The sequence below is a fragment of the Oenanthe melanoleuca genome, chromosome 10, assembly GCF_029582105.1.
Source record: "Oenanthe melanoleuca isolate GR-GAL-2019-014 chromosome 10, OMel1.0, whole genome shotgun sequence".
NCBI classification, from domain to species: Eukaryota; Metazoa; Chordata; class Aves; order Passeriformes; family Muscicapidae; genus Oenanthe; species Oenanthe melanoleuca.
The window spans coordinates 9,569,176-9,584,168 of NC_079344.1; the positions used below are offsets into that span (position 1 = coordinate 9,569,176).

Consider the following 14,993-nt stretch of genomic DNA (forward strand, 5'->3'; position numbering starts at 1 on the left):
TGCTCTCCTGGCTCTGTACTTTTCTAGATGCTCTAAATCTTACAAAATAACCTCATTTTCTTCTCTAAGATTCAGTCATTATTTCTGGGTTCAGATCAGATGGTCCTTCTAAGCTGTGCTCAATCCTGCATATCCCACATGTATACATAGTACCCATAGCAGCAATTTTGGCTGCTGAAGACAAAGCATATACTAAAATTCCATTATATACCAAGATGGACAGTAACATTTCCATGAGTGCTGCTCTACCAGCATGTTATGGAACCATGGGGTCACTTAATCATGTCAGTGAAGGCACACTATGTTGTTTTCTTTGTGAATAACATCTTACAATGAGCCTTAAAAACAAGGCACAGCCTAAATTAATCACTAATTCTGTGCACATATCTACCAGCTGGTTTTACTTTTTTCTGTAATGGACTAAACCTGCGTCGTTACGTTGAAAGACTGAAAAAAATGTGGATGCTTTGCTAACACTGCTCGTTCCAGCTGTGTAACAGGAGTAACTACTATAAACACAGGAATAGTTTCAAAACATACATGTGTACTATTTTCCATCTCAGTGTTTCACAAATAGCACTGTTTACTTGCTTGTTGGCTAAGCCTTGAGTTAAGGCTATTTCCCAACTCCATACTGAGATACCAAGTTCGTATAAAACACTTGACAAAACGTCTCCCAGGACTGACACCACTGACCTATTTTAAGTGATCTGTAAACTCTTTCACAAGGATTTTAAGGAATTTAGTCATAACAGGCAGTGAATCATTTAAGAAGCACTTAAAAGCATTAATGAAATCAATTACAAATAAGCTATCATTTCTGAAACAACAGCCACCTTATTTTTTAAATTTATAATCCCCAATGTAAGTCAATCTTTGGACAGTTCAGAGGATGACAGCACACCACTTTCTTAATTGAAAAATGGCTAGAAGTGCTGCTGAGTGAACTGGAGTCATCTCTAAGGATGCTATTTTGTATCAAAACAGTTGAATCGTATCTGAAAATCAGTTTCCAAACAGCACTTTACAGGTATTTTTTGGTACTCACTGAACTATAAAATAAAATAAAATAAAATAAAATAAAATAAAATAAAATAAAATAAAATAAAATAAAATAAAATAAAATAAAATAAAATAAAATAAAATAAAATAAAATAAAATAAAATAAAATAAAATAAAATACACCAAGTATGAAAGAAACTCCCCCCCACCCCGCCATGTTTTTGTATCATATTGAAACTTGTTCTGCAATAATTTCACAATCTGGGGGGCACAACATTATTTGCAGCCCCCTACTGATAACTAGAATTTTATCAAGGGGTCTCAAGAGCTTTACAAAGGAGGAGCATTATTGTCTCACCTAACAAGTGCTGTTCTGAAGACATAACTCTAAGCATTCTAGTTGGATACCTTAACCAAAAGATCCCTTTCAAATGGAGTTTTCCATTTGAGAAGGATATATTTAAAGTATATTCACTTGACTTCAAAAGCTTTTCCAATCATTTCCTTAGTGGCACAGAGTATTGCAAAGGACAGCAAAGATACAGCTGGACAGCTACCACTTTGCATAATCTTTTTTTCTCTATAGCTTTCAACAATGCTTTCCTTTTTAGGAACTTGGTCCATGCTTGCTACTGCTCAAATAAAATCAAAGTAACATAAACAACCTCCAAAATAAAACCTAGCTAAGAAATATAATTTCTGATGTCAGCCTGTTGACAAAGGGAGGAAAATTAATCAATACATGACCCAGTGGATTGTTAACACCCCTTCCCAAAGTGCCTAGAGAAAAAATATGACAAAAAGATTGTCTGCTTCTCTGCAATGAGGGGCTATTATTGACAGCATTCCATAGAGAAAAATTATATTCTTTATTCTTCAGCTGATATTTCCAAAGATTCAACTCTGGGTGTCTTTATATGGGAGCGTGCATTTGTAGATGAGATTTACTTTTGCTTTAGCACATTTCCTATTGAACACGCTCCTGGATGGACAGGTCAATAAAGATGTACACTGCACTTTCTACCAGTTTGTCCAGCTCTTAACACAATGTAATATTGCCCCTTAACATCACCAAGTATCATTACTATCTCTAAAAAAAGTTGTAAGAGCTTGGAGAAAAGCAGCCATGAAACTGATCTTTATCGGGCACCAACAAAATAAACATATTTCAGTTATTCACATTCTTTATGTGTAACCCTGGGAGAGGGTTTATTTCTCAACACCAAATATACACCCCTCTCAAATAATAAATACAGTGCTGTGCTTGCCTGAGTTCATATCAACAATTGGCACAGCTAAGCTGCAACTGAGCATCACAAATAGAACGCTGTGCCGTCAGAGGTTATATTTAATTTCCATGTGTCCTTTATACCAGCAAACAGTTTCCCACAGGGCAACAGCATGTGTTGGTGTGGACATAAGGAACTTTTAGTTTCCCCAATGAGCTTCCAGTTGGCTCTAACAACAGAAAAGCCTCGTTTTCTGCTTTCTTTCTCTACCCTTCTGCCCTACATTTTCTGCGAGACACAGAACAGCATTAGTGGATTTACGGTTTTATTTCACTACACTAAAAAAAGAAATTATTTATAATTCTTCAGAAAGGTGGAATTTAAGTGTCCAGTGGTCACTAGCAACCCCCTGATAATGCCTGTCTCCATTAGAACCATTTCTGATAGTTACTTGCCAGGGAAGGAATACACTGTGTGACTTTATCTCTCATACAAAACAATGGAAAAAGGCTTTCAACAAAAAAGGCTGTGGAGTGCATACTAAGGATAAAAATCTTGTGAAAAATCCCAATAAAACTAAATTAACCACTCTTTAAAAAATAAATAAAGCCTTAAAAATGACAATACTGCAAGGAATATTCAAGCAACTATTTTGTTTTGTATTGGAAGAGGGAGTACTTTGCAGAAATGTTCAGATTCTGGCCAAAACTTTAAAATAACCTAACAGCTTTGGCATGCTGTGGTTAAGACGTTACCGTAAGTCTGACTTGGAAGACTAAAATGTTTATTTTTAACTAAAGAGGAAAAAAAGATTTCAACATTATCTGAATTTAACATTATTCTGTGACTTTTTATTTGAAGTTTTCGAAACATGTATCTATTTCTTTTCTTCCCTCTGTGCTTTTCTGCAGATCCTGGCTTTGATTTACTGAAAACTACCAACATCCTGATAGACTTTACCTTCCCTCTTCACCAAATCTTTATGGCATGAAAAAAAAGCAAAACAAACCTATTAGGAAAATATCATATGGACCACAGAAGACTCATTTCCTTCCAGGAATGAGATATTCAGAGGGGAAAAAAACAGAAGAAAAGCAAATCTTGCTTAAGTTGAAAATGGGAAAAAATCCAGGAGAAGGTCAGTACTTCTCAGTTTTATGACTGGCTATGAAGCTGAAGCACTGTCTAGGCTGAGGATCACAAGGTACATCTGTGCTGCTTCCCTGGGAACAGAGGGACAGAGGCTGGGACTGCTGCTCAGCCAGCTTCAAACAAGGGGTTCTTTTACCTCCTGCAAAATAAACCAACACCATGCTCTCATTATTTAACCAAACACACAACATGACTGGCTGAAACATCCATCTGAAATATCTGACTTCTTTTTCCTTTGACTTCCACACCAAATTTGCACCCTGATTACTTGAGGCCAGCATTTAACCTGTGGGGATAGAAGTATGTAGCTGCCATATGCTTGGTTTTGCACTTGATCTTAATTTTACCTGTCTTTTTAGGCACAATGGAGGAAAATGAACAGACCATTAACACACAGCCTGAATGGAGGGTGAAGCATGATGCTTCCCCTGTGTTCTCTCTCCTTTCTCAGTGAAGAAGGGGCTGAGGACAGAATGCCAGTACATGAGCCTTGCTGCTCAACACAAGTGAGAAAAACCACAAAGGTAGGCTGGATGTGGATGTTCATGCTGAACACAGACCTGAGCCATAACACAACAAACCCAGCCCTTAAAATATGCCACCAGCTTATGTCTGTAGCTTATTCATTTTCACCTGTTTAAGGTACTCAGACCACTTCAGATTTGCACAGACTCCTCCCTGCAGCAGCAGTGTCAAATAGTCTATCACACCAATAAAAAACACAGTTCTTCTCTTGATGTTTCTGTATCAACACTTTTTTATTCAGTGTGGGAATAAAAAAACTGAGCACTGGCCACAGACAATGCAATTCAACCCAGAAAGAGAAAATACCAAGTACTAAACAAATGAGATGAAGGAAAGATTAAGGGCATTTGATATTACTGGTTCTTTTGCTTATTAAACTACTCTTTGTATTGTATATTAGCTATACAATGCACATGCCACACTGCATGCTTTGAAAGAAAAGGATCAGGAGTTTATACCAGTGTCCACTTGGCAACTGAAAAATAAATGAGAATTATCTTTTTGATCACTGAATTTTTAAACAGCTGTGATTTAGCACAAGCTCATTTATTCCCAAGAATCCAGAGACCATGCAGGGCTTGCTGATTTGAACAAAGTAATTTTATTACAGGGTAGAGAAGCCTTGGCAAATTCCATTACTGCTGTAGTTATCTCATTTGCTTTGCAGATTATAGTTGGATTACCACTGGAAATGAGAACAAATGCAGTGATGCTGTCACTTATTTACTCAAACATACAGGGGAACAATTCAGCCCATGGATATATTCCCATTCAACTTTGAAAGTCAATGGATACATGACAATCACCAACACAAAGTGGGAAAGACCGGGAGGGCAAATAAACACTCATGAAAAAGGCCCTGGTTCTGTTCTGTGTGCCCTGAAAAAGGCACTCAGACGTGACTAATAGAAGTAACAATTTGGATGGTAACATCAAAGACCAATGAAATTCCACATAAGACTGTCAAAATCAAAAACATCCCTTAGGATTGTGCTATAGTTTGGAGGCATTAACATTGTGGAGGAGCACTGGGATATCATAAGGGAGCACCATGTGATTTTGAGGAGTGGAGTAATAGAAATGGGATGAAATCCAACATTACTAAATGCATAAGCATGCACTTGGGGAACAGTAACAGTCATAAGCTAAAGCAACAGAAATAGGATGGAATTTGATATTAGTAATTGAAACATCACAAAATTCAAAGCAAGATTTTCAGTTGACAAGTGAGAAAAAGGCAACCTGGAAGATGTATAAATTTATATCAGATGTCTCAGGGTGCCTGCAGGATGCACCACACAAAAGAGAAGGATGCTGCATCCTACACTGTCAGGCAAGGCAGGAAATATTGTTTGTGTTATCCATCACTACAACCTCATCTGAAATAAGAATGCATAGTGCCAGTGACCTACATTTTGAGAAGTGAAGTGAAAACACAAACAATGCAGAGAAAAGTCACAAGGGTAAAGAGAATGCATTCTGAGAATGGAAAGCAGAAATAAGCTGGATTGTCTTTGCAAGATCCAGGCTGACAGGATATAACCTCCTTCTGGAAACACAGAGCACTGGAGAGACACAGAGACACAAGGCAGGAAAACTCTCATGTGCCCTTCATGAAATAAAAGCATTCCATAAAGTAATGAGGACTGAAAATTAAAGAGGTTGCTAGGCATGGGAAAGCAGCAAGTGCTTGGAAGAGTTGAGATGGGAAAAAGACCACACTAATGCCAACTGGGATTTGCAATGTGATTGATACCTGACCACTGGGCACTCAAAGACACAGAAGATCCTTTTAACCCCAGGCTGCTGTCCTGCAGAACTGGTGGCTCAAGGGCTCAAATTGCCAACATCAGGACCTAGTGCTGACAAGAGTTCATGCATCTGTAGCTCTGCATCACCAACATAAACCCCTGAAGAGTCAGATCTCTTTAAACATCCCATAACATGCAACAAGATTCTCATTCAAGTTAAACAAAATCTTATTTGAACTACAGCTTCTTGAGGAGACATCCCATATATCAAGGTCAAATTCAATTACATTTAAAATTACCAACAGAAAAGTAAATCTTTTTGTAAAAGAAAACAAGACTGAAAAAAACATCCATTTTCAGAGCACTTTACAGACACTGTGCTCTCACACCTTTGAGACAGAAGCAAAATTGGAACATCTTGACTCCTATTAAATCCTATTAGCAACAAGAGGGGCAGTTTTCCTCTGCTTCTGAAACTGCATTTCAGCAGAAAACCACCGAGAAGTTCACATCTGCATGCTGGTGTTTGCACACCACTGCACACATTTGGTACAAACCACCTCTCAGGACTCATAATCCCCAGATCAATGTGATTTATGGCCGTGGTGTACAACCACAAAAGGGCATGACAGCTCCTGGTTTGATTCATGCCAGCAGGCGCTGTCACATTGCAAACAACCTCTTCAACTCCCGCAAATGCCAAGGTCAAGTAACCCCACTCATAATGAGGTCTGGATGAGCTCCACTGTCTCCTCTTAGAATTTTTTCAAAGGTAAATATTCCCATATGTAATACTGAGTTCCAGCAGGTAAATGTTTTTCTCCGTAGATCGAAGCGGAATGCCAAGACCTGATTCCCAGAAAAACAGCCTCAAAACAGAATTTATCACAAATACTGAACATTCTCAAGTAACACCTTTACTGAGAACATCCCTGTGTCTAAAGTGAAATTACACATTTTCATACATAGGTGCTTGCAATTCAATGCTTAAGTATAAAAGCATTAATTGGTGTTTTCTAGGGGTACACAATCCTTTGTGTCCACCTTCTTAAAATGAGACCATTTTTATGTTGGTTTATCAACATAAATTGAAAACTTTTGGCCCCACTTTCTGGAATCCTGCATTTCTGACAATTCCTACAGGTCCTCTGTGACAATGAAATTGAGAATGATGTCACATGGAAAAACAGGGATGCCCTGAGTGACTAACAACAGCTGATTTCTTCTTCTCAAAAGCTTCCCAAGGTGAGCTTTAATTGGTTACCCCACTAAAATTCTACCTGTTTTTCTAGCAGCAAGGAAATCTGAGCCAGGTTTTCAGCTGTCCTAAGGACAGTTTGGTGCACACCACCTCCCACAAGGAATACAAACCTGCTGGTGGCCAAGCCTTGATATAGCCAGTGCAATGGACAACAGCATATTGTGCTTCACCTTCTTTCACTGGGCCCAGGCCATTCCTGAACAAGCAAGAAACACAAAAACATCACATGGACATGCAGAATAGCTTTGTGCTTTCAAACTAAGACTACTAATGATTTACCAGTATTTGAAAGTTATGCTGGAAACACCCAAGAATCAACCTAGGGTTTTGCACACTGCCAGCTCTGTTATGCTGCTATTCAAGCTGTTCACATCTGTTTTCTGTAATATTTCTCTGAGAAAATTAGTGAAGATTGATTCAGAGATGGAGCTGATGTAAGACAAAGAATCTGAGTGACACATGCAAAGAGATTTTGTTTGCAAATGATCCAGTGTGTGCAGAAGCAAGTAACACTCCTGGAGTGGGCATTAACCCAGTGGCAAATGACAGGGCTTAGGGCAACTACAGCTGCTTGGTGGTAAAATAAGTAATAGTACCTGTATCTTTTTCTCATGGTGGTTATTCTGTTCAGAGGTAAATGATCCAGAGGAGCATTTCCACACCTGTAAGTAAATTAATATTTTAAAAGACTCAAAAATAAATATAAATACATATGATGAAAATGTGTTTTCAGATCTTCACTACCATATGTAAGTAGACAATAACAGATACTTATTCCTAGCAAAAAGTTGCATATGTTTTCTCAGAACATGCTGCTTCCACAGGCTGAGCTTTTTAGATGTGCTATAAAAATCTTCTTTATTTTAGGAAAATAAAAGAGCCTAGAAAAATATTCCCTTCACACTCCTCAGGTATAAAGACTATTTGAAATTGATATCCCAAGGGTGTCTAAAGAATAGACACACTTCAAAATCCCATAAAACAGGGGTGAAAAGTAGAGAAAAATATATCAGGCCCCCAAATATTCGCACAAACCAATCTCAGTGTTCCTGTAGATTCTCTGGACATAATAATTCCACCATACACCACTTACAATGTCTGTAGACATTAAGATAATGTTTGCAAGATCAAACTATTTACACTGTCAAGCAACTTTGTTTAACACTTGTTAATGTGCATTTTGTGCTATTTGTAAGTATGCCTAACTGTATCATTTCAACAGTCCATCTGAAGCTGAGTAAACAGTTTGAAGGGTAAAAGCAGTTCATTTTTAATGGAAAAATAATAACAACAATGAAAGAAGCAACCACAAGGAAAGTTCGCATTATCTGAGGCTCATTTTTCCCAGAAGGTTTTCTTTTTATTCCTTTAATTTTTTTTTCCTTATCAGTCACTGCCAAGGAGAAGAAGTGAACAAGTAAAGTAAGATTTAGAAATACAAAAACAGTGGGGTTACTGGCATGTGTAAAATCACTCTCATGCACTGGAATTTACAGAATAAGATAACTGCAATCTGAACTGTTTTGAAAGCTGGGAACAACTGTAAACAGGACACTAGGCCTGGTTTTCTTTGCACAAACAAGTCCTCCTAACATGATGCGCATCTTGGGAGGAAGAAAAAGCAGTGTTCTCAGTGCTGCTCTGCTGGGCTGTATTTCTTCCCTCCCTGTTAAGAGGGGGAAAGGTTCTACAGCTCTGAAGTCTGATCATGCAGGTATAAAGTCTATAAAAACCTTACAAAGGCACCCAAGAGTCATACATTCAGCATCCTCACAAGACTGGAAAAAACCTACCATACTACCAAAGCACAAGTATCTGTACTTTAATATGTCAAATACTGTGCTTTGTGTGTTTCATTCTGTAATGAATTTTGCAGTGCTGTTATCAGCACTTATACTGGACATAGCCTACAGATGCAATTATGTACTTTCCCCTCCTAACCACAGACAAAAATTTATTGCAATAGCAACAGGCATTTTAGCCTATTAGCACTAAAACAAGAGAAGTGCTCACAAACCCCCCAAAAAGCACTGGGCAGACAAATCTCTTCAAAGAAGCCCAAACAGTGCAGGAGAAGTTGGAAAAGTGCAAATCAAAAACCCTCTAACAATTACTCATTTATCTAGCATCAGCCAGCTGACATCTGGTTAATTCATACCAGGCTTAGGTTAATTCCTCCATAGCTGGCAGGTTTGCAACTAAATTCTTGTTTATCTTCAAGATTCTTTTAATATTCTTGGTTTGCTGAAAAAATACACAGAGCTGGGTGTTCATTACACTTGTGAAAGTTTTGTTCCCAAAGTATCAATTTGAGTCACTTTACTAGAAAAGACAGTGGCTAAAATTGCAGGGGTGAAGCAGTCATGAAAGTCTCTGGAAAAAGGAACCTACACCCCACACTAATGATAATAACTACAACAGAAATGAGGTGCTGTTTTGTCATTAACTGTTCAAGGAAGACTAGTTTCAGTTTCACTCCAGTTCCTAAAACAAGGATTCTAGAAGTACCTCATGGGAGTGTGTCACTACAGTTTCAGTTTGTAATCAAGGCCAAATTAGTGCAACAAAATGTCTGAAGTCTAAGCTGAGACAGGACTGGAACCACTGTGGGAACACAGGCATACCTCATCCTGCAGATGAAAGAGCGCCTGGATCCCATGCACATTCTCATTGAGGACTGCTGACCTTCTTTCTTTACTGTCCCCGTCTTCAAGTCCAGGATTCGTCCTACAAATGCCAGGGAGAGCAACACAAATTTAATTCCATTTACTAGAAACTAAGATAACAAGAAATTAATGAGCTGAATGCCATTAGACCACTTTGGGAAAAAAATACCAACAAAAAACCCTCTTAATCGTGGCCTCACAGGGGATGATCAGTGATGTGCTGGTTTAACCAACAATTTCAGCAAAGCTGACTCTGAGTCACGGGAGTGATGGCTCTTTTCTTGGCTGGCCCAAGACCAACTTCCAGGGCAGAGTCAAATCCTGGAGGCAAACAAGGCAATGACAGCAGGCAGAGCTTTTGACTTGATCTGCTTGCTCCACTCTTTACCAGAACTGTGGATAAAGCAACATTTATCAGTCCCCTGACAGCAGCTCCTCTTGCCCTGTGCTTGCCCTATCCAGAACACTCTCACCACAGCACCACCTTAGTCAGAGCTGTCAGCATGAGATGCAGAAAAGACCAAATTTTTCTCCTTGATGATGAGATAGAGGATTTGTCACAACAGCCTGTGTGACAAATTTTAAAAAATTTTAAAAGTTGATAAAAAATTGACACATCGAGAGCATTTCTAAAGTTTATTTTCAGACCCATCAGTGAGATTATCTGATTCATCACACAGAAACACAAGCCTGTGCAAGGTCCAGGGCCTAACCCTGCTCCCTACAGCCCTCAGAATCACACACCACAGGCACAGCTTGGAAAAGGGATGAGAGTCACCAAGGCAGCTCAAGAGAGGACAGGACAGAGGGAATGAATGCCAGGGTAGGAAGGGGCTAACAGATTCATTTTTTCATTTAAAACAGAAGACTGATTACAACAGGTTCAGATGAGGACACTGGGTATCACCCAGAATCCTTCTGCTTATCACCAAAGAACTAACAGAATGGATTTTCACATCTACAGCTCAAATGCTAAGGGATGACTACAAAACCTAGCACAGACTAGAAATTAATCACTGGATGACATCCACAACACTCAAGGGCTGGATGCAGCCACAAAAAGTGACAGTGGACCAGAGAAATGCAGTGGAACAGCTGCCAGGCAATTAAACGACAGCCACCAGTGCTGACCACAAGCAAACCCACATATTTAAAGTGGGTATCTTTCAGTAACTGAAATTATACAAACTTAAGTCTTCAGTGTGTTATAAATAACCAGGTTTACAGCAATATAAAGCATCTATTCTGTCTGTACTGAATTGAAGAAAACATGCAGAATTCATTCAAAGTTTCCCTCCCCAGACTGACCTAAAAGTCTCTGTCCAAAAATTAAGTTCTGAAATAAACCTACTGCCAAACACTAAGTTCAGAATTACTCTACCTCTAAATATTTACTTCCACCCATGAATGGGAACAAAATCATTACATAATAGTTTTGAGACAAGGAACTAGACAGACGAATTTTAGTTTTAAGGTAAACTCCAGATACTCCTTCTGGAGGAAAGCCACCTTGGAAAGCAACAGAAGGTCAGACTTCATTGGGTGTTATCTCCAAGGTATATCTCAGATGGTTAAGAAGTCAGCAAGCATGGGGAACAAGTCCTAAAGGTGCTTCAGTTTAAAGCACTGGGCTATATATTAAATCATAGCTGGGCTATGATTCAGGTATGAGCTGAGAAGAAATCACACCACATTTCCCAGCTCAGCTGTGCTGACCCCACGATGCAGGATGGTTCTGAAGTTCTAACACACTTCCCTTCCCTGCACTGAACATTCTCATTTTCTATAGCTAAAGTCACAGTCTATTTCCCCATCCCCCCAACTAATCAGACAATTTAGAGAAATAAAATACCATCAGGCAGGAGGCAAACTCATTCACAAATGAAGGCATTGTACAATAAAGCACATAAAGACAGAATATATGTGCAGGATCCAATGGCTGTCTGTATCAACAGGCCAGTCAAATCAAACCACTAAAAGTAATTTTCTCTTAGGGCAAAATAACTGTCATACACAGACAAAAAAAGAAAAGTTGTTTTCTGTGCACTTTCTTTTTTCATTCCAATACAAATTCTTGAAGAGATACCAATATTAATCAAAGAGCACTGACAGTGAATGTAACTCAAACAGCTAATAGAAATTTCTCTGTTTTTATTATCCAAGAGCATCTATTACAAAAAATAAAGGATATTTCACAATTACGTGGTCACTGAGTCTAAAATTGCTGACACATGTTCCTTTGGCATGTCTGGAACCCCCAATAACAAAAGTCAGAGTTTTTAAATTTAGTTTTTTGCTTGGCAATGTCTTTGAAATATGTACCAGATAACAAATAGAGTTCTAAATTTTGCCCTGACTTACAAAATCACTGCAGGGGGTATGTGAGTCAGAGAAGTGTTTGTTGTACTGATACTTTGACAAAGCTCTCTCAGCAGCTTGTTTCAATAGTTCAGCATTCATATGTCAACCTTGTAGAGATCTAATAATACATTACAGATTTTGAAATAGAACAAGCAGTTTGTGTCTCATCTGTTATCAGAATCTTATGATCAAATTATATTAAAAAGAGGAAGAATTATAGATTAATCATAGCTAAATACTGATATATAAAATTATAATTAATTATAGATTAATAGACTAAATCAAGCAAACTGGCATAAATTGCACCATAGTCACACTGGCAGCTCAGCTCAAGGAGGTGGCATGTACTGATGATAGCTCTGTCACAGAATCATAAAGTATTCCTATCTCTGTTCCAGCATCCTCACTGATAATGCTCATTTAGGTTTCTCCACGGGACAAACACAAAGCACATCTGATGTTAAACTTGGAAATTACATTCTTCTTATTAAGAACTATTCCAGGATGCTCTGATGACTTCTGTTAACTGAACAGTGCATGTGTGCATTTTTTTTTAATTCTCCTTCCAGTTTCTTCAGAAGAGCCATTTAACAGCCCAGTGCCACCACCAGCTGGATGCCTTATGAGCTTCCCCATAAACTGTTAATTGTATGTAGCTCATTTTCATGTTCAACTTTTCCCCTCTCCAGCTCCAGACACAGCCCTGGGATGCAGCAAGTGCAGGAGCACTGCTGTGACTGACACTGCTGTCTTATTGCCCTTTACAGCAGCTGCACAACTCAGAGGAAACCAGAGTTTGCTCTGCTGAGAAGGAGAAAGCAAAACAATGCTGATTAAAATGGGCACATGAATCTCTCTGGCTGGTCTGGGTGTAATGGATAATTTGTTGAAATCTCCCCATCCAGTCTCCATCCAGAAGGCAGAATTGCTTCAACCTGTAATAAACCAGTTGTTCTCTGAGCAGGAAAGCACTGTGTGATCCAGGAGCCTGATGTCAGCTGCTGTGACAGGAAAGGGCTGGCACACAGAGGTGAGGACAACAGGCAAGTTCATTATTTGGGTAGAATTAGAGAAGCCACATAAAGCTCTTACCAGTAAAGAGATAACAGATTCAAGTACTGGGGACACATGCCAGAAACATTTCCTGCAGGGTGTTTTCAAAGATGCTCTGAAAACATTCTCATGATGATCAAGGGGGCAAATGTTCATGCTGGCATAGATGTGCCCCTTTGTGTGCAAACAGCAACTGGATTAGGCACAAACCTTCCCCTTTTGGATCTCCAGTTGCTACTGAGAATGTTCAAACTTGTGTTCTGTACTTGCAATGTTTTGAGATGAACCCAAGCCAAGGATTGGCGTGGGCCTACTGGAGTTCATGGGGTTTCAAATCTGGGAATTTGGCTCAAACCCACATTCACACAATAGCACCAGCCTGTTAGAAAATTTCCCTCCATGTTTACACACTGCATGCTAAGGTTTATAGCCTGGTAATCAAATACAGTCTGTTCTTTCTACTTTTTCCAGGTTTTTGGTGGGTTTTTTTTTGTTTTTGTTTTTTTGTTATTTGTTTGTTTGTTTGTTTGATTCAAAACTCCATATACTTCTACACCTAATTCTACCACAAATGCTTTCTCTGCTGGACTCCCAGTTGCTAAGAATGCTGCAGTCTGTAACTAGAAAGAAGGGGTGTTACATAAGGGCATTCTTCAGTAAAAATTTCAGTGCAAGTTGAAATGTGCACAACAATACTATTGGCAAAGTACATGATACAATTTTCTGTTTCCCTCTAACTCATCAGCAGATGGACTCCTGCTCTGCACAGAAACATGGACCTGATAGGGAAACAGTCTGAATTAATATAAGGACTCTCACCTTGACCTCAATACCTTAAGCAACCCAGCAAGTTTCATCTTCTAGATGATAATGTCTTGTCTTACAAAGACAAAATTAGATATTTCATAACTATTCTCAGCCACCGATTGTCCACGTATTTCCTTCCAGGCAAAATAAAATAAAGGATAAACTAAGTTTGGTTTGGACAAGATAACAAAAGATGACTTTGTGCTCACCAAAAATACTCCACAGGCTGCTCAAGGAAGAAAAACAGAACACAGGAATACTGCACCCAAAAATCCTTATGAAAACTAAAACCATCTTTATCTTACTACAAATACAGAAAAAGCAAGACCAGGATGGAGGAAAACAAGAGGAAATAATTAAAAACAAAAACAAAGTGGTGGTCAAGGTACTGTTGCTGCTGAACACAGCTCCAAATGTAAGCTCACCCTCAAACTGAAGGGTCAGAGAACAAAGGATTTCTGTGGTGATGTTCTGTACTAGTACATTAAGTCTTTAGAAATTAGCAGAAATGATCAGCTTAAAAATGTTTGAGTGTTCTACAGTTTGTGGAGAATCAATATCCAGCTCATTGTTTGGGATAAACAGTCAAGTTCAAGAAAACAAGGTGAAACTCTTCTTGAAACTGCCAGGTATCACTTTGTACATATGCACTGACTACAGCTGAGCATTCAGCTTTACACTGAGGTGCTCAGCTGACAGAGTTCCTCTTCAAAACAACAGATGCACTACAAATGCATAAACAAAATGTCTCCAATAAGACTAAATAGCCTAAATTTGATCAATTTATATTAAATTACTCTTGATAAGCTTATGCCAGAGCAATTATTCTGCATTAATTCAACAATTAAACCAAAATAAAATAACTTTACAATAACACAAAATAAAAGAGCCTTACAATTGTAAGGGATACAATTTTATCTTGTGTTTAGTGCAGCTCAGCAAGTGCTTTAAGCTCTATTAAGTGTAATAAATATACATCCACCCTGTGGATTCCAATATAAAAAAAATTACAGAACACATTAAGAATCACTACTGCCTTGCAAACAAACCCAAAACATGGACATTTAGCATTATGGGGTTTATTATTTACATAAAGGCAAGGCTTATAAAAGCAAAGACTTGACCTACCATGCACATATCTATATCAGAGTGCACACCAAACAATAAATTCTAATAAAACTGTACT

At 38.5% G+C, this 14,993-nt stretch overlaps 1 protein-coding gene across 2 annotated transcripts in view; it reads right to left on the reverse strand.

Moving 5' to 3' along the window:
* The window catches only part of ARNT2 (aryl hydrocarbon receptor nuclear translocator 2), a 94,554-nt gene that overhangs the window by 32,340 nt on the left and 47,221 nt on the right, over window positions 1-14,993 (reverse strand). For both annotated transcript variants that reach the window (XM_056499808.1, XM_056499809.1), the window contains 3 exons: window positions 9,545-9,647; window positions 7,517-7,582; window positions 7,031-7,116 (listed from right to left, as the gene is read on the reverse strand). In XM_056499808.1, the coding sequence (XP_056355783.1) occupies window positions 7,031-7,116; window positions 7,517-7,582; window positions 9,545-9,647 (255 nt within the window). The remainder of the gene's footprint in view (window positions 1-7,030; window positions 7,117-7,516; window positions 7,583-9,544; window positions 9,648-14,993) is intronic.